Genomic DNA, 19574 nt, shown 5'->3' with positions numbered 1-19574 from the left:
TTTTTTTTAAAGAAAGGGAGCAGACTGGCAGTCAGGAGATTTTAGCTAATAGCAACACTAATAATGGGGATTGCAGCCATCCCTTTAATGACTTCCAAAAATTTTCCTATGGCAAACATGAACTTACATAATTTTCTCTGCTTTCTTACTCTGTTTTCTATTCTGGATTTGCTCCTACTCACTACTTAACACTATGGACTCTTGAAAGTTGCCAGTCTCCTGAACCTCATGCCAATGATGAGGCCTTGCTTATGGGCCTCTCAGATGCTGGTTGGATGGTCTGCTGGGTATGTGGCTACCACCTGACCTGGATTCCTTATTGCTGTGCCCTCCTGTCTGTTGGGACCTGGTGCTATCTGTGTGGGAGCCTTCCCACAGAGCATTCCCACTCTCCTTTGGCCACTATGTTCTGGACTGCAGGCTGCATGTCTCCTGTGGGCGTCTGCATCTGTCTCTGTTCCTCAAGCACTGTCCAGCTCCTCAGGCCTGGCTAGGTCTACTGCAGGGAATTCACCTTGCTGCCTCTCCTGTTGTACGTGCCTGGACAAATCATGAGAAGTGCCAGCATCCTATGGTGATGCAGGATGCAGGAATCAAACCGATTTCAGTAACATTCTAATTCTTTGACTGTTGGATGACAGAATTTATACTCAGTTGGGTTTCCCATTTTTTAACTTCATATTTTCCTTCACAATCTCATCCCTATCCCAAAGGCTTATCAAGAAATTCTCCGAAGATCTCTCTATATTAGGCATTTAATAGACAATTTAGAGATTTCTATTCCAGCTATCAAGGGGATCACATTTTTCAGATCTTTAGACCAATAATGAAATACCCTGCGGCAGTTAAAAATAACGTAGAAAAGTACTGATGAGATGAAATACTATTTGAGATATCATCTTGACTAGGAAAGGCAGGATGCATTGTAAATAGGGAAGGAAAATAATTTGTCAGACACATTCCTGTCATTGCGTGTTATGTAGATGTGAGCATGGAAGAAGGTTTGAAGATAAGACCCTAGTCTGTGCCCCATTTAAAAGACAGAGCTGCAACGTTCTCAGAAAAGCCTAGGCTGCCTGGAACTCAGTTCATGATCTCAGGGAAATTGCTTAACCTGCTTAACCTCGGTAGACCGCTCTGGCTTTTACAGTGGAAGCTGGGAGGACAGCCCCAGCCCTAGGATCAGCACAGGATTTGGGGACATAAGGAATGCAGGGGGCTTAGTCCAGCCCTGGATTACTGAGAGCACACAGAGGACCGTGGTGGCTGTTACTGTTGCCCCTGTGCTATTGTGCTGTTGCTGGTGACCCAGTGGCTATGACCTTGCTTGGTCACGTGGATTTTCCTCTGAGTGCACCAGCTGTTTTTAGCATTGTAAAACACAACCATACTTATTAACTGACAAGAGCAAATGCAATGCAATGCAATGCAATGCAATGCAATGCAATGCCAAAAAAAAAAAAAAAAAAAAAAAAATAACAAGGTAAGTAAATAGCCAACAGGCTGTAGGAAGAAGCCAGTTCTTGGTGGGCTTGATCAAGGAAGGTCCACTGGGGATGTGTTGCATGTCCCCATTGAAGAAGAGTGAACAGAGGAGATGTGGATGGGGGTGTCAGTGATGTCTTAGAGTGCTTTTTAAGGAGAGGTGAAAGGACAGTGTTTTTCTCTGGGACGTGGGGCCCCACCTGGCTGAACTCTGGGACTGGGGTAAAGAACTACCATGAGGACAAGGACTTGCCCACACCTCCCAGGCTCAGTGTCCGGGCTGGACACTGCATCTCCCCTTTCCTTTCGTTCGTGTCTCTTTCCTACACCTTCACTGTTGCACTGGACCGGCAGCCACACAGCCTGTCTCAAGTGCCTTGAAACGTGTTGAATGGATGTGGCACAGTCCTTGGCAGAGTGACACTACTCCACAGGAATTTGTTTATTCCTTTGGGGTGGAAAATGGCAGGCAATGAGTAATGACTGATACCTAAGATGCTGCTTATTATTGGATAAAGGAATGCGCTGTTACATTTGCATACACACTCCCAAACCGATTCTTCAAAACGAGGACCAGAGATCCTGAAGGGAGAAGACAAGCAGAGCTCCAGGAGCCACAGAGCGTGGGGACCCTTGCCACAGGTAGGTGGTACTGATGCGGGTTCAAGAGACCAGTTGACATAGATGGGGAAGCAGAACAGCATCTGGACCTGCCTTGCTTTTTTTCCCATTAGAAGCATGCCCTTCTGTGGATTTCTTGACTTTCTAAGTGATATCTCTGACACCTGCCCAGACCACCTTGCTCTCAGCCCCATGAGCAGCCTGAATGTCTTCCAGGGGGGCTTCTGCCGATAAGTGGGGCATTGCTGGAGGGCCAGGCAGACGCTGAGCTTAGGAAACTTGCCAGCCCTGCTAATGCTAGCTTTCTCTGCTTTCAGCTGCTAGAGAAGAAGAATCTAGAAAGTACTGGTCTTCAGAAAAGAGATTTGGAGACCCTAAATATTTTGAGTGTTCTTAGGTGAAAAGACATGGATCTCAGATGGCTGAATGCACCGCTTCTCTAGGGAGCTCTGGGGAAACCACCTGCATTTATTTGGATACAGGTGGGAAATTCCAGAAGTGGCTCACAGGGATCTCCCAAGTACTTCAGCCTGTGGGCATCATTCTGTCCCCCACCAGGACCACCACTGTCTTCATGTATTTTAGTACCTACATTTCTGCCAGACATTTCTTTGTCTAATGTCATGTGACTGCCAGATTCTCTGACTTCTCCAGTGCCACCAATTCCCTGTGTCCCTTGATCTAGCCCCAAACTGCAAAGAGATTTGTGCTTTGTAGATGTGGGGAATGCAGCCAAACAGCAAATAACTTAAACCCAAGTGGTGACTCTCCATGCCCTTAAAGATCTGTCGGGTGTCCCCACCCCCTAGAGCCACCCAGTGGCCATCCTTCACTGTGGCCATCCTATCATTCACTGTCCTTGCTGCCAAGCCCTGGAGCCTTTCCTTGCCATTTTTTATTTTTGCAAAACCATTTAGCCCCCTTTGTCCCGCTCCTAAGCCCTTCTCAAGGGATTGGGCTTCCACACAAACTGCCCATCTCTGCAAACTAAAAGTGGTGTGACCCTTGAGAATTTACTACCTTTGGGTTTTTCATCTATATAATGGAGATAGCAATTATTGCCTCACTTCCTTCTCTGAACTAATGTTGGGGAAAGTTCTTTGTGAAGTGAGTGAAATGTGACTTGCAGAATTGAGGGGTGTTTAGAAATCTCTCTCCTCCAAGTCCTCTCAGTGAAGAACTCCTGTGTCATCCCTTCCCCAAGACATTAGGAGCTGAGCCTCCTGGGACCTTTGGAGGCTCAGTTTTCTATGACAAGAGGCTACAAAAACAAACAAACAAACAAACAAACAAAACAAAAAAAACCTGCCTTTCTTTGCAAAGATTAGACTACAGCAGAGGGTTGGCAAACTTTTTCTGTAAATGTTGGGACAGCAGCATTTTAGGCTTTGCTGACCAGATGATCTGTCTTTCAAATACTCATCTCTGCTGTTGAAGCCAGAAAGCAGCTGTAGACAACATGTAAAAAAGGACACGGCTGTGTTCCAATAAAACTTTACTTAAAAAAAAAATAGGCAGTGGGACAGATTTGTCCTGTGGTCTGTAGTTAGTTTGGTAATCCCAGGACTAGAGCAATACACTTTGAGCTTTCTGTTTCATTTTTATCAAATGTTGTCAGGATCCATGAAAATGATATTGTGACCCACTGTTTAGAAAACATTGCTGTCCAAAAATCAAAGAAGGAGTGATAGGAGGAGCATGGTCCATTCTTACAAGGCCTTCCTGGACACAGCAAACATTTCTGAGCAGAGAGCAAGGCTGATGGCCTACTAAGCACTTGTGGTGCCCAGCAAGGTTTCCTGGGTTCGGAAGTGTCATAACTGACCTCCTTCCTGCCTTTAATCCCAGGTTCCTGTTGAGTCATTTCATTGTGTTAAATATGTCATTTTTGGAGGACTCAAGTGTGAAAATGGAGTCTGAAGACCAGGAAGGAGACGAGCCCCAGTGCTGCTCAGAAGGTAAGATTCTTGCAAAAGCATCCATACCAGGACCAAAACATAACTCCTAAAGCAGGACCTTGTAGGTCTGTGCACAGACCGGTTCCTCCCTGTTGACCTTGCATGGTAAGTGACCTTTGAGAACTTCTCTGGCAAATGCATTAGACCAGAGAAGTCCCTGAAGGGAAAATGAAGCTCTGTCATGGGTGCCTAGGTGCATAAGTGATAGATAAACAGATCACCTTCACCCGGAGATCTGGGGCTTCGAAGTGAACCAGCTGGATGGTTCTGAATCCTCCCCCAGCCTGCCCAGGCAGAGGAGAAGGCCCTGCAGTAGAAGGAGTTGTCTGGGTCTCGGGTGGGAAAAGTACCCTGGCTCAGGACTTTCGATCATCCCATGGAAGAAGGCACTCTGGTGTTGGTGTTGGCTCAAGGCATATGAAAAGAGGAGGCTTTTGACCCAAATGACTGTCTAGTGCATGAAGTGTGAAGGGAGGGGCACGTAACAGGGGCCTTCAACTCACACGTGGAAATCAGAATTCCCAAACTAAAAGTAAGACATTTGTCTGACAAATATGGATCTGCCAACAGAGAGGTTTGGAAAGCGCTGCTCCTGCTCTTGGAACACAGGCCATGTGGTGGCCACCATGCACCTCCTGTCCCTTAGGCAGCAGGAGTGGACACCAGGAAGGTCCAAGCACCAGATACTATAATTATGCAACCTTGGGGAACTCCAAATGGTGATATCGACTCCTAACTCTGCCTTTGTTTGTGGCATGTGTGGAAGCAGTAAAGGCTTCCTCTGACTTCCAACACAATCCTTGAGAGTCTCTGTCTGAACTGAGTCTGGGGCAGCTCCACCTTCCACCATCTTTCCTCACCAAGGTGCAGTCTTCCTGCTTCTTAGAAGCATCGACTGTCAGAGCTGGAGGGACAGACAAGGAAGGGAAGGCTCAGAGCGGTGAGAGGCAGTCAAGTACACTACAAGGCAAGTCACTATAGCCAAGCAGTGGGCAAGACCAAGACTGCCTTCATACCAGAGCACAGCGTTTGGGTTTTCTTCTTCCCTAGGTGCTATGTGCTCTCCATGTGCAAAGGTTGTTTGGATTGTGACCAGGGATTTCATTCAGGCATTTCTCAAACTTAATGTTTTATCAGCTAGAAGCTTCCAGATTACTCTCAGAGTACTGTGGGCAATGTATCCTATACCCCCTGAATTAATGCAACACATGTGTTTTTAATAACTAAGGCTTCTACAGAGTTCTGCATCCAGAAACTGAGTTCATTCTATTTCATCTCCATTTCTACCATTTTTGACCAGGAAGGCTATTTTTTGTCATTACTGTCTCTTTGCTTTAGCGTTTCTCAAAACATACAACAATAAGTAAAGCATTAAATGGCCCCTGATGTTCCTGAATCCCTGGAAAATCCCAATTGTCATGTGCTAACCTCACTGTCTCTGATTCCAGACTTGGACAGAAGCCCCCTGGAGCCAGACATGAGCCTCACCTCACAAAGCTCTCCCTATTCAAGTAAGGCCCCTGGGTGAACCAATGAGGGTGGCGACAGATGAGGGTGGGCACGAGGCTGGTGCCACGATGTTCTCGTAGGGGCGTCAGAGGATCAGAGGCTGGGGGTACCTAAGGGTGCTGGGATGAGGCCGAAGGCTTTTCCTTTGTGGAAACGAATCTCAGGAGGGTCAGTAAGAAAGATGAACCCTGGATGGGCCTCGGGCTTTCCAGAGAGGTGCAGGGAACACATATCACTGAGTGGCCCAGGAGAAGAAAGGTTTTGAGCCTAGAACTCTTCCATGCCCTTCTTCTGACCTTTGCCATGAGGCTGGCAAGCCCGACCTTCTCAAAGAATTTACGAAAAACAGAAACTTGACCAGCAGAGGGCGCACGCGAAACCCTCACCGCGGAGCGCGCCTTGGCTGCCCTCACAGATCTAGATCACAGGCTACTGCATGAACCTCACAATAACCTTAAGAAATTTCAACGGCAGAAACCAAAGGCGTGAGGGAGGCTGCCTGCCCCAGGTGACACAGGCAGTATTGGTGACAGATGCTGGAATTTAAAGGTACTGTGACCGCTGTCTGCCCAAGTCAGGTTTAAGGCTCCCCGTCACCATCCTCTGCACAGGCAGAGTCGGGAGGCCTCAGCCTGAGTCCCAGGTCTAGTGCGGGTGACCCTCCTCGCTGGTAAACCGGAGGTGAGCGCACACAGGCGCACGGCCAGCCCCCCGCGACTCTGCGAGGGAGGTTGCGTCAGGCACTATTGCCGCTCCCACTGCTGCTGTTGCTCCCGCTGTTGTTTGAGAACGGACTCCCCAGAGGAGATAACTACTAGCACAGTAAAACACGGACACCTCTGATGTGGCCTTGAGAAGGGAGTCTGAGGAACGCGGGTCAGGCCAGGAATGATGTGCGAGAACACCAGTTAACGAGGATCCGGCACAAGCCTCAGTGTAAGACGATGGGGGGCGCGACTCAGGGTGCGATGGGAGGGAAAGAGAAGTAAAAGAAGGACGGGTTTTGGAAATATTTAAGAGGAAGACAGCCCAAAGCTAGTGCTGGACATGCAACGTTCAGAGCATGTGTGGGTGTCTCCCCAGACCAACCGGAATCTCAGGGCAGCGGGGACCAGGAGTCCATGGTCCTAAAATGTCACCCATCAGATGATTTCCTGTGTAGTCTCCTAGGTACTTCCTACCTAGTTTCTCGCCCACCCCACTCTACTCTTCCACTGGCCCTCTAAGGATCTGTCCCACCAAGGCTTTGCTGACAGCATGATGCCCCCAGTGACAGGCTGCAGGAAAGAGGGTTAAGAAGAATAAAGATCAACATGTTCTGAGTCTTTTATATGGCTCAGAGACCTGGCTAAGTGCTACTCGCTTGAATAAGCATTTTAATCTTCCCAATACCCCCTCCAGGGAGGTGCTATTATTACCCTCTTCTCACAGATAAGGAAGTTTAGAGAGATACAGTTACTTTTCCTAGGTCCTAAAGTAGTAAGTGATGGGAATTTGGATTGAACCTATCTGTGAAAATGGATAACCCATGTGTTTACATCGGGTTTTAAAACCATAGTGTTTACATGCTAAATTGCTTATAAGGCAGAAAGACTTGGAGTGGGAGAAATTTTGAGTGGGCTGTGATGTTTAAGGCCACAGGAAGGTAGAGGGCTAGGGCTAAACCCTTGCATGTGGGCTAGAAAGGATTGCCTGTAAAAGGGCAATCTCAGGGAATTTAATCTGTAGCAAGAACAGAAGCACCCTAATCAGAGGTTCCTTTCATAGCTGGTCACTCCTCCTGCCCCCATCCAAGATCCTGGGGTAGGGTGAGGCAGGTGAGGGCAAGAGGAAGGTGTCTTGGGAATAGAAGGAGAAGACCCGTATCCATCCTGTACTCTGCTTGGCAATGAGTTAACTGCACAGAGATAATAGCCTTAGGAGTGGTGCCCTCCAAGCATTTTGGATCCTAGTTACCCCAATCAATGAAACAAAACTGAGGGCACTCCGTTTTGAAATATGGGCATTAGTCCATTATGAAACTTACACAAAAGTAGAAAGTTCACAAAGACTAAATAAAATAGGAACTGACATTTAGTGGTTTCTTCCCACATTCCAGTGGATTGTGTGGCTCGCCCAACTGCCACGCCCCACCCCCATCCCAGCAGACACACACCTAGCGATGCGCTGGCAAATGTTTGACAGCCAGTTCTCTGGGGATGGGTGGGAGTGGGAGGGAGCTCTTCCTTGGAAATCTGGGAAGAGAAACTGCTGTATTCTTTACACAGCCCCAAAGCAGATCCTGGCCCCTGATCTGCTTTCTGGAACTGTAGCCGTAGCCTACATATTACTAAAGACTGCCAAGGAGAGGAAAAGCAAGGCGAATTTCATAATGTTAGTATGTGCTAATTACTTCCTGGCTCAGTCAGCAAAATCCTTTAAGAGAAAGATGGACTTAGACCAGCACTCACCAGGTAGCAAACAAGATGGAGGGAAAACACTGCTTTGCTAAGGAAGGGGGCTGGTCTGCCGCCTGCAATCTAAGTTCACTGCAAATCACGCCCCCTCCTTTTTTTCTTTCTTTTTTAAAATTTTATTTATTTATTTATTTATTTATTTATTTATTTATTTATTTATTTATTGGAGCTCCGCAGGGCTGAGAAAGACAACTGTTAATGCATGGGCCATAGAAGCTACAAAGTGGCTGCTTTCATAGTAGATAAGATGTGGGGCCCCACATCTTTATGAAGCATGGTCCTTCAAGAATAAATATATAAGTATATTTATTCCAGTGTACCAGGCATGGTCCCTTAAGAGTTAGGTCCGGTCCGTCTTCCAGCCAGTATCAGACTAAGGATATTTATGATCTCATCTGAGCCCATTCCGAATTATCTCAAGGCTGCATAATGAAATTGAAGGACCTCTCACAACACACATCGGTGGCTCGATGCCACTGTCAAACAAGAGGTGTCAGTCGCTAGAACTCCCAAAATGAAAATAAACACAAACAAAACACATTAAATATTAGTTAAGTTACTTACGCTACCATACAAAGTGGAGAATTCTTGAAAATATCGTAACTACAAAGTAATGTTGATTATACATTCTCTTTGGGTTGTAGTCAAAGAAAAAGGCAATTGAATTGTTAAATCTGGCTATTCATCAAGTCACTTTAATTTTTCGATATTAGTCATGTTGTTTTGGACTCTGTATCAGCAGATAAATCAAATGAGTAAGCTAACTGTGTATCAAGATTTTCAGTTAGAAAGTAATAGCATAGCTCACTGAATTCTAAAGGAAAGGCATAGTGTTTCAGTAACCTGGTGGCTTTGGTCTTAAGATGATACAAACAGGGTTTGCCTTTCTAAAGGATACGAGTGGAGGGGCACCTGGGTGGCTCAGTCGGTTAAGCATCCGACTTCGGCTCAGGTCGTGATCTCGTGGTTTATGAGTTCGAGCCCCATGTCTCGGTGCTGATAGCTTGGAGCCTGCTTCAAGTTCTGTGTCTCCTTCTCTCTCTGCCCCTCCTTTGCTCATGCTCTTTCTCTGTCTCTCAAAAATAAATAAATGTTAAAAAAATTTTTTTAATAAAAATTTAAAAAAAAAAGTATACAAGAGGAAAGATCAACAACAGAACAAAAGGAGGCACCAACCTCCAGACTCCAAATTTTCACTAGGTTTTCCCAGTGCAGATCACAATTTTTGAGCAGGTAGGAATCACCCAGACTTTAATCATTAGATCTGTTACATGCAGCCTAGGAAAAAACCAAACCCATATAAGCCTCCAACCTCCCCTGCCCCCAAATTTGTACCTGCCTCCTGAGTTCCTATCCTGATTGCCTGCCTGGCAGCCTAACCCCACTTTAGCATCTGGACTTTGCCTTGCTTTGGACCTAAACCCTGATGAGTCATGAGGGACCTGTGCCTGCCTTCAGGTTTCCCAGAAGCAGCTTCTCCAGGTTCTTTGTTATTGGTTCCTCCCACCTGTTCACACCCACTGCCCCATCCTCCCCCAGGGGGACTCAAAGACAGTACCTTGCCATACCCCTTGGACCCTGGACCCCACTGGACCTCTCTCAATGCACCTGCAGCTGGACCAACTTTCCTAGAATTCATCCAGCATCTACACGATCACTTATTACAGAGCTTGCATTGTCCAGGCTGGCCTCCTGGAGGAGATAACCAGTAGAGCCTGGCTATATCTCGAAAAACAGAAGCACCTGGGTGAGGTTGGGCATGTTTAGGAAGGCAGCAAACCCACAGGCACTGAGATCATCACTTCCCAGAAATTTATTTCACCTAGAACTTTGTAATTAACCACACTCTACTTTTTATAGCCCAAATGACATACACTGTACAAAAATGCTGATTCAAAGGGGTGCTGATTCAAAGGGGTATCACTCAATGACCAAAAAGAATGAAATCTTGCCATTGGCAACAATATGTATGGAACTAGAGTGTATTATGCTAAGTGAAATAAGTCAGAGAAAGACAAATACCGTGTGCTTTCACTCATATGTGGAATTTAAGAAACAAAATAGATGAACATAAGGGAAGGAAAGGAAAAAATAAGATAAAAACAGAGAGGGAGGCAAACCACCAGTGACTCTTAAATACAGAGAACAAACTGAGGGTTGCTGGAGGGGCATTGGGTGGGGGGATGGACCTAATGGGTGATGGGCATTGAGGAGGGCATTTGTTGGGATGAGCACTGGGTGTCATATGTAAGTCATGAATCACTGGGTTTTATTCCTGAAATCAATGCTATGCTGTATGATAACTCATTTGATTTTAAATAAATACATTTAAAAAAATAAAGGGACAAATGACACTGAAAGCAAAGCCCACGTGCTTGCTGGGTGAAGACAGCATGTTATGGGGGGGGAAGCTATGTTATTATTTGCTATTGTCTATAGAGATAAATGTTGACACAAAATGAACAAACCTTTTAGAATCTCTAAAGAAAGAGAGTTTTATTTGAGCCTAAGTTAGGACAGTTGCCTGGGAAACACCCTCTTCGCAGGGAAAAACGTGCTCCAGAGAATAAACCGTTTTTACAGGGCTATATTCTTTTTTACAGCTTGCAAAAGCCCAAAAGATAACAGGTTAACATATAGGCAGGAATCACAGGTTTTAATGTCAAGGAATGCAGGGAGATAGAGATCTTAAGGACAAGGTGGTTTCCCTTAGGCTGTGCATTTACAAGGCAGGTGTACAATGTGTATTTGATGGGCCATAAATCAGGCTTTGGGTTGGAACAAAGTTTATGTACAGTCATGCTGACTTAGAAATCTAAAATGGCTTCCCTTCTATATCAGGACTTTAGAGAAGGTCTCATCATGAAGACTACTCAAAGAACACACAGCAGCTATTTATTCAGAGTTTGCTGTAGCAGAGGAGTCAAGCCTCCATCACTTGCATTTGGCAGTGATTCAAAGGCAGACAGAGGAGTGGGTAAGCTTTATGGTAAAAAAGGTGCCTATTGACTGGAGTTGTTGGTCTGGGATGCTGGAGCTGGGGCATCCTAGGTGCTTGGTTTGAAGAGCATAGTCGGCTTTCTCTGATTGGTCCTGAATTGGAAGTGAGGACAAAAATAGAAAAGCTGGCAGCCATTGAACACTTCTGACTCTGGGCCCATTGCTATAGAAGCTGAGGGTTTGAGTTCTGTTGTCCCAGATATTTGTGTATTCAGTCTCCTCCTGTATTGAGATTCACATCGGTGTTTTCAAATTTGAATTGAGTGTTTTTTTCTTTCCCTAGATCTTTCCTCACTCCCACAGGTTGTCTGTGTGTATGTTGGAAGTATAGACAAAGTATCTGGGATGCACAGCTGACTCCAAAGTGAAACAGGAGCCAAACTGTTCCTTAAGGAAGGTGAAGGGATCCTCATTGTTCAGTGAGTTCAGTTCTTTGATGTTCTTTTTCTGAAATACAAAGGAGAATTTATTTGGTAGCCAGGCTACTTTGTGAAGGAAAAAAGGAAAGATCAGGCAATCTTTGCTAAAGTTTGGGTTTTCAGCCTTAGCAGTCAGGCTTCCCACCTCTCTGAATTGGGAGGACAGGGGACATTTCTTTCCCACATCTCTTACCTTCCTTTGCAATGAGAGATGCTTTGGCTCTTTGACTCTATCACAAGAAGGACAGGGCTCTCCTTTAGAGACAATGAAAAAAAAAAGTGATCTTTCTTGGTACGAGCTTCTCTGAGTGTGAAGTTGATATATAAAAGGTCTGTGGAAAAAGTCAGAAAACTGGGTCAGCCATAGTCGTAGAAAAATGATCTTTTTTTTTTTTTTTTCTCTTGACATTTCTGGTACAACACCCTCTTTCCTTTAGCACCGTCATCAAATTCTTACACCTGAGTTGGCCCAGGAGCCAAGAACATTCCGATTCTTGGAATTTCCTTCTCCCCCTGGCTCCTTCTTCCTTCCAACCCTTCCACGTAAGCTTCTTTTAGATCCAGAACCCCTTTGGGGCCATCCACTCTTGCCCACCACTAGCTGGTCTTCGAGGCTGTTCCCCAGGCGGCAGTCCTTTGCCCATCCCAGAGAAGAGAGTGGCTGAGGGCTGCATGGGGAGAGGGGCTTTGGCCAGGTGGGAAGTGAGAGAGAACGAGAACCATTTCTGCTGAATAAAGCAAGGTGGAGAGTCACCTGGGATTGTGGTGCTTTTGTCTGGAACTGCTTTGAGCACCCTGCCTTCTAGAACCAGAACTTACTGGTTCGGGTCTCGAATAGTATGCATATCTAAGGTTATGGATTTGATTTTTATTCCTGAAAAACAGTACCAGAGATTGTGAGTAGTGAACATACCTCAGTTCACCAGCCTTGAATCCCCACTTTGCCCATTGGGCTCAGGCAATATGTATTTCTCTCATTAGTTTTTCACTCCAACTCATTGACCCATTCGTAAGGGAACATTGGTAACTAACCACACCACTCTGGGGTCAGACTCTGTTGGGGCCAAATTTCTGTTCAGTTGTTTGCAATCTGAACAAGTTACTAAACTTCTCCACTTGGTAACTAACCACACCACTCTGGGGTCAGACTCTGTTGGGGCCAAATTTCTGTTCAGTTGTTTGCAATCTGAACAAGTTACTAAACTTCTCCACTTTCATTTTGCCCACCAGTAAAATGGGGATCATAAAAGTTATCTACATAGGATTGATATGAGGAATGAGAAGGGATTCAATGAAAGTTCATTAGTAGTAGTAGTAGTGTTAGTATTGATAACCGTCTCTTCTGCACCCTTTCACTGGTGGGCCCATGACATCAGCAATGCCCAGGTGGCATGGATCTCTGCTGTGTTGGGCACCAGCTGGACCGATGGTGAGGACAGTGAAAGGGTGCTGATGATGGGGTGAGGCAGGAAGCACCCAGGAGCAGCAGCTGCTTTGTGTCAGGAAGGGTATGGAGATGGCAGGAGTCTTGAGGAAAATTCAGAGGGGTTGTGCCCACCTCTGTGGAGCCTGTCTGAGTGAGAAGGACGAACTGCAGCAGTGACCAAGGATCTGCCTGACTATAGGGGGTTTAGGGATTCAGTTGGTCAGCCAGCCTATGGGAAATGGGGGTGAGGGACAGTTCTAGACAAGGAACTTGTCCCTGTGCCACCTCTGACAGGGAAGATGACCAAACATCAGTGGTTGAATTCAGGTTTTGCACGGGAGAGGGTATGAGCCCACATATAGGACTGATGATTGAGTCTACTTCGAGCAACACATATAAAATGTGATTGATGTGGTAGGATTATCTTGTGGATTAGCATTTATACTATATAATTATATATAAACATAAACAAACATAGCCTTGTTTCTGACTCCATAAACATGACACCTTTAGCATGGATCTATGGTTTGTACCCTCTTCGTGTCACCTACTGACTTTAGGTCACCTGAGGAGCTTTAAAATTACAGATCTGGGTCCCATCCCCAGTGACTGCCTCAATTGGTTTGGCAGGTGCCCAGGCATTGGTATTTTTTGAAAGCTCCCAAGTGATTTTAACGTATGGCCAGGATGAAGAGTCATTGTGCTATAGGGTTGGGCTCCTAATTGGAAACAGTTTGCACCATCAGGCAATACAGTTTCTGATAGCAGTTAAGCTCCCCTCCTAGATTTTCTGATACAAGATGAGTCATGTTTACAAGTTTGTATCAGCAGAAGAACTACTTTCCTGACCTTGTTTTTTTCTTTGACTATTCTGACTCCAGAGTCCTTTGGAAATCCCACTGGGAGATGATTTAGACCAGGGATGGGTAACTTGTTCTGTAAAGGGCCAGACAGTAAATCTTTCCTGTTTCACAGGCCATATGGCCATATGGCCCCTGTCATGACTACTCAGCTGTGCCTCTGTAGCACAAATGCAGCCATACACAATGTGTAAATGCGTGGGCAGGCCATAGTTTCCCTGATTTAGATGATGAGGTCCGACATCAAGCTGATGCCTTAACTGGATGAGACTTTGGGAGCCCTCGGGTGGGTATATGTGTATTTTGCATAAGTGAGGAAGAGAAATAAGGCAGACTATGACAGATTAAAAATAAATGCAAATTCCTTGACATTTCTCTCACTGAAAGATGGCATTTATGTGCACTCTTCTTGAGTCAGTGCAGGTTCTGTGATTGATCAATAGAATATGACAGAAATGAAGGATTGCCAGTTTCTGAGTCCAGGCCTTCAAAGACCAGCAACTTCCACAGTTCTTCCACTCTTCTGGAGGTCAGGATACTTGATCTAGATCTTGGAACCCAGCTGCCATTCTTACTATTGCCTCATCAAGAGCAATAAAATGGGAGTGGATTGATGTGAAATAATGAAAGTAACAATTAGTCCATAGCTCCTTGGTAGAGCAGATTAAATATATTGCAAATTATTTGACATTCTTCTCCACGAGAGGGATGGTCAGTGTTTCCTCCCCTTGACTCTGGGTGGGCTCTGTGATTGCTTAACCAATACTTACTAGAATGAAGTAGAATTTTGCCATTCCTGGCCACTCCCAGGTCTTAAGGATGGGCAACTTTTTTTTTTAATTGAGATATAATTGATACATAATACCATGTAAATGTACAATGTGTTTGATACATTTATATTTTATAGTATAATTACTGCAGTATTTAGCTAACACTCCTTTATCATATCACATAATCATAATTTCTTTTTTTTATATTGGGAGCAGTTAGGATCTGGTCTGTTAGCAACTTTCAAGTTTATAATATAGTATTGTTGATTATCATCACTATGTTGTGCATTAGATTTCTAGAACTTGATTATCTATGAGTTGCAAATTTGTCCCCTTAAATAACATCTCCCCAGTTTCCCCACTGGTAACCATTCTACTCTTTGTTTTTGCAAGTTCAGGTTTTTGGTTTTTCAGATTCTACATGCAAGAGATATCATATAGTATTTGTTCTGTCTGACTTATCTCACTTAGCATAATGCCCTCAGTGTCTATCCATGTTGTTGCAAATGGCAAGTTTTCCATCTTTCTCATGGTTGAATACTATTCCGTTGTATATGTATACCACATCTTCTTAATTCACTCATCCATTTACAGGCGTTCAGGTTACTTCCATATCTTAGCTATTGTGAATAATGCTGCAGTGAACATGGGTGTGTCTCTTCAAGATCCTGATTTCAGTTCCTTCAGGTACATACCCAGGAGTGGGATTTGGTTTTTACTTTTTTTGAGGAACCACAATACTGTTTTCCATAATGGCTGTGCCATTTTACATTCCCAACAATAGTGTAAAAGTGTTCCCTTTTCTCCACATTCACACTAACTTGTTATCTCCTGTCTTTTTGATAAAAGAGGACTGGTAGCTTTTATGTCATGTCTCCTAAAATATGTATTCTTGCACACCAGTGGGAAATTGTAAGACCTCAGAGAGATTTAGGGCATGCCTGAAAGGTCCTTTAAGAACCAGAAGCCTCACAGGTAACACAAGGTGGAGAAAACTGTCTTGAAAAGAAATGTAGGTGTGTTTTTCCCCTAATGGAATTGATTCTAAATTGAGAATGCAAAACATTTTTAAAAGAATTAAAGTAGATTGGACTGAAAGGGACAGAGAAGTGAAAAATAAAGAGGGGCCTTAACATATAAAATGTTATATAAATGTTATATCTATATATCTATATCTATATAGATACTAAATATATAATATAATATATAAATATAATAAATAATATATAAATTATATATAGTATAATAATATATATAAGTACAATAAAAATAATGGCCCCAAAGATTACATCCTAATCCCAGAATTTGTGAATATGTTACCTTACGTGGCAAAAAGGGTCTGCAGGTGTGATTAGGTTAAGGGTGGCTCAGTGGGTTAAACGTCTGACTCTTGGCTCAGGTCATGATCTTACAGTTTGTGAGTTCAAGCCCTGTGTCGGGCTCTGCACTGACAGTGCGGAGCCTGTTTGGGATTCTGTCTCTCCCTCTCTCTGCCCTTCCCCAACTTGCTTTCTCTCTCAAAATAAATAAACTTAAAAAAAATAAAAAGACTCAACTAGCCATTGCTGTCTTTGAAGGTGGAAGGGAGACATGGAACACAGGTGACTCCTAGAAGCTGGAAAAGGCAAGGCAACGATTCTCCCCTAGAGCCTCCAGAGAGAGCATGCCAACATCTTGATTTTGGCCCAGTGGGACCTGTTTTCCACCTCTGACCTCCGGAACTGTAAGATCATGTTTGAGTTGTTTAAGTTATGAAGTTTGTGGTGCCTCTTTTACAGCAGTGATAGGAAACTAACACAGACCTCCAGCTGTCAGTGGGCAGGAAGGAAACAGGCTGAGAAAACTGCTCTGCTGCAAACATCGGCTGTTCCATATGGAAAAGGAAAGATGACTCAGAGGGTAGAACTGATAGTCTAGGGCTAGAACCTGCTCCTGAGGCCCAGGGGGGGGTCCCTAGTCAAGGAATTGGTGATATGTTCCCAGCCGGACTTCCGAACTGCTATGAACCAGGGAACGCTATGTATGTCTAGACGGTCTCCTTTTAACAGGAAGATCTCATGTGGCCACTCTATGCCTATTCACCATTGCATGTTGGGTCAGTGTGGACAGATAACTTGTCTCTTTAGTTCACAGGTCTTCAGATTGGGAGAAACCTCCCAGTAAGTCATGTCTGCACCTGGACCTGTTTTTGAACGACAGAGAGAGAGACAGAGTGTGAGTGGGGGGAGGGGCAGAGAGAGAGGGAGAAACAGAATCCGAAGCAGGCTCCAGGCTCTGGAGCTGTCAGCACAGAGCCCGACTTGGGGCTCGAACTCACGAACCACGAGGTCATGACCTGAGCTGAAGTCGGATGCTTAACTGACTGAGCTACCTAGGCACCCCAGTCTGAAATGATAAATTGAAGTTAATATTCTATTAGTAGTTATTATTTGAGAATGGAAGCTTTCCATTTTGCTCCATTGGTCTCAAACAGTAACAGTTTTCACACAGGCTGTGTGAGGGATTTGCCTTTAACTGTTAACTGCATCATTTTGTGACTAGCTCCAGTTGTAACCAAGCTCACAAAATCATTGTTTCTTATTTTGCATTTGTAGACCCTTTGGGAATCTCCATTCACTTGCAAGGTGTCCCCATAGTTTGTTTCCTGCTCTTGGTGATATCTCTTTCATGCAAACTAAGGAAGATAATTATTTGGAGCGTGAATCCAAATATGAGATCATTGTTATTGTGTCTCCTATAAAACAAGGTACCGGGCCCAAACCGGAGTTGTTCATTCTAAGCCCCAGGTCACCAAACTGAGGCTCAATTACAGTCTCAACTCTCCCTGAAATGGAGGGGTAAATCTGAAACCAGGGGTAAAAAAAACCCAGTCAGTCGGGAGTCACCTGATCAGCAGTGGCTAGCTAATCCGCCTGAGACTCCTACGGTCCCCTATGGGAAAGTAACCTTGCAGCAATCAATAACCAACCTGATTTTCTGCCAACTTTGATTTCCCTGTTTCCACTCCCTTCTGCCTATGAAAGTCTTTCATTTTGCACAGCTCCTCAGAGCTCCTTTCTATCTGCGGGATTGGATGCTGTTTGATTCGAAGTAATTTCTGCTCAAATAAATTCTCAGTTTATCTTTTAACATGTTGTAGATTTGATGGCAGTTTTATCCCTACAAATCCCTACAGACATTTTTATCTGAATGACTTGTGAATCCGATACCTTTCTAGTTTTCATTAAAATTTCACACACCCTTTTCCTGAGAAAATAAGTAACTCATGAAAATCAGGTGTTTCATTTTAAGGAGGCTGTAGGCCTTTATGACCTTACACAGTCAAATTGTCATAATATTTTGTTGCCCTACATCTTAAAAAAGTGTATTTATTGATTTGGTGGTGGGGGGGGGTGGAGAGAGAGAGGGAGAGAGAGAGAGAAAACACAAGCAGGGGAAGGGCAGAGAGAGAGAATCCCAAGCAGGCTCCACACTGTCAGTGCAGAGCCCAGTGCAGGGCTTGAACCCATGAACTGTGAGATCATTACCTGAGCTGACATCACGAGTCTTAAGCTTGACCAACTGAGCCACCCAGGTGCCTCTGTTACCTACATTTTAAAGAGTGTCATGTATTCAGTAACTAAAAATCTGAATATTTTGCCAAAAAAGTCTTCAGTTATATAAAAGCAAATTATTTAAAACACTAATTTGCTGAAGGTATAAACAACAAAGGTCCACTTTGATTAACTAAATTTAATGTTGTTAAATTATTTTTTATTTTTTGAAAATTCATTTCATTGTGAAATTCCATCAGTCAGAATTTGGTAAATTAGCAATGCAAGTGGACAATAAATTTACATGTATGTATGAACTGGGTTGCAAGGTAAAATGTATTTCCAAATGGACCGCAGTAAAAAAGAAGTTTGAAAGCAGGATTCTAAGCTTTCTGCAAAGGTCTTGCCTTCAGGCGCCACGCTGAATTCAGAGCTCCAGCAGCCCCCCTCCCGGGATGTGGTCTCCAGAGTCTTGGCCATTCAATGGCATTCAATGTCAGGGTGCCCTCTGCTGGTCCCAGGAGGCACAGCTGACCACTCAACCAGAGCCTAGCTCCAAGTCTTTGAAAGCTGAAAACGGTGGATTCCTTGGCAGCCAGGCCCTCTCTGTGGCAGCATCCAGGGACAGAGGATGTCACTTGAAGGGGTTTGTGATGAACCAAACACTTGCATTCATAAAGTTATGGTGAGCGAGGTGGTGAACTGAGCTCATAACAGGTCTTAGGGTCTCATGATGGGAGCTTGGACTTGCTGGGTGGATAGTGAAGAAGGTTTTCCTAGGGGGAGTTGTGTGATCGGGTCTGAGTTTTAGAGAGATTTCTTTTTTTTTTTTTTAACATTTTATTTATTTATTTTTTAATGTTTATTTATTTTTGAGAGAGAGAGAGAGAGAGAGGGAGACAGAGATTCCAAGGAAGGCTCCGTGCTGATACCGGAGAGCCCCATGTGGGGCTTGAACCCAGGAACCATGAGATCATGACCTGAGTCGAAGTCAGACGCTTAACCAACTGAGCCCCCCAGGCCCCCCAGAGAGATTTCTTGACAAAGTGAGGTGGACAGCCTGGAGTGGGAGTGCCTGGAGGTAGGTGGGCAGTTATGGGCTGAGCCAGGAACCCAGGGGGGTGTGTCCTGTGTCTTCACAGGAGGCTGTTCTGTCTGTGAGACTGATCTCGTGGGCTGCTTCAGTGGTCTCTTGTCCTCTGTCTCCTGCGTAGGCTGAGGCAATGGGAAATCAGACGGAGGAGGAGAGTTTAGTTAGAGTACATCCCTCCCTGACGTTTGCTTTCCCTTCTGCTTTCCCTCCCTGCTTTCCATTCTGATAGAGAAGCCACAGCTTCACCTCTGGGTATACCAGTCACTGGCAGGTCCCCCTGCCCCTTCTCCTTGGGGCATGGGGATAGGGGATTCCAGCTGTTGGCAGCTCCCCCCTCCTGTGATTCACCATCTCCTGTTGCTTTCTCTAAACCTGCCTGCACTTTTGTAAATACTCCCTTGCTTATGTTCTCCCCAGTGTACAACTTCTGAGTGTACTTCTATC

The 19574-nt window shown here is 44.7% G+C and overlaps 1 protein-coding gene across 15 annotated transcripts in view; it reads left to right on the top strand.

Annotated features, from left to right (window-relative positions):
• The window catches only part of LOC122216320 (interleukin-36 gamma-like), a 128835-nt gene that overhangs the window by 87803 nt on the left and 21458 nt on the right, over positions 1–19574 (top strand). For 3 of the 15 annotated variants that reach the window (XM_042932997.1, XM_042932998.1, XM_042932999.1), the window contains exons 2-4: positions 2004–2127; positions 3955–4064; positions 5513–5575. In XM_042932997.1, the coding sequence (XP_042788931.1) occupies positions 3986–4064; positions 5513–5575 (142 nt within the window). In that variant the 5' untranslated portion in view covers positions 2004–2127; positions 3955–3985. The other 12 variants (XM_042933013.1, XM_042933014.1, XM_042933001.1 and 9 more) reach the window with 10 other exon arrangements.

The sequence above is a fragment of the Panthera leo genome, chromosome A3, assembly GCF_018350215.1.
Source record: "Panthera leo isolate Ple1 chromosome A3, P.leo_Ple1_pat1.1, whole genome shotgun sequence".
Lineage (NCBI taxonomy): Eukaryota > Metazoa > Chordata > Mammalia > Carnivora > Felidae > Panthera > Panthera leo.
The sequence above is the reverse complement of the archived record's forward strand: the minus strand, read 5'-3'. Positions and strand labels throughout refer to the sequence as shown.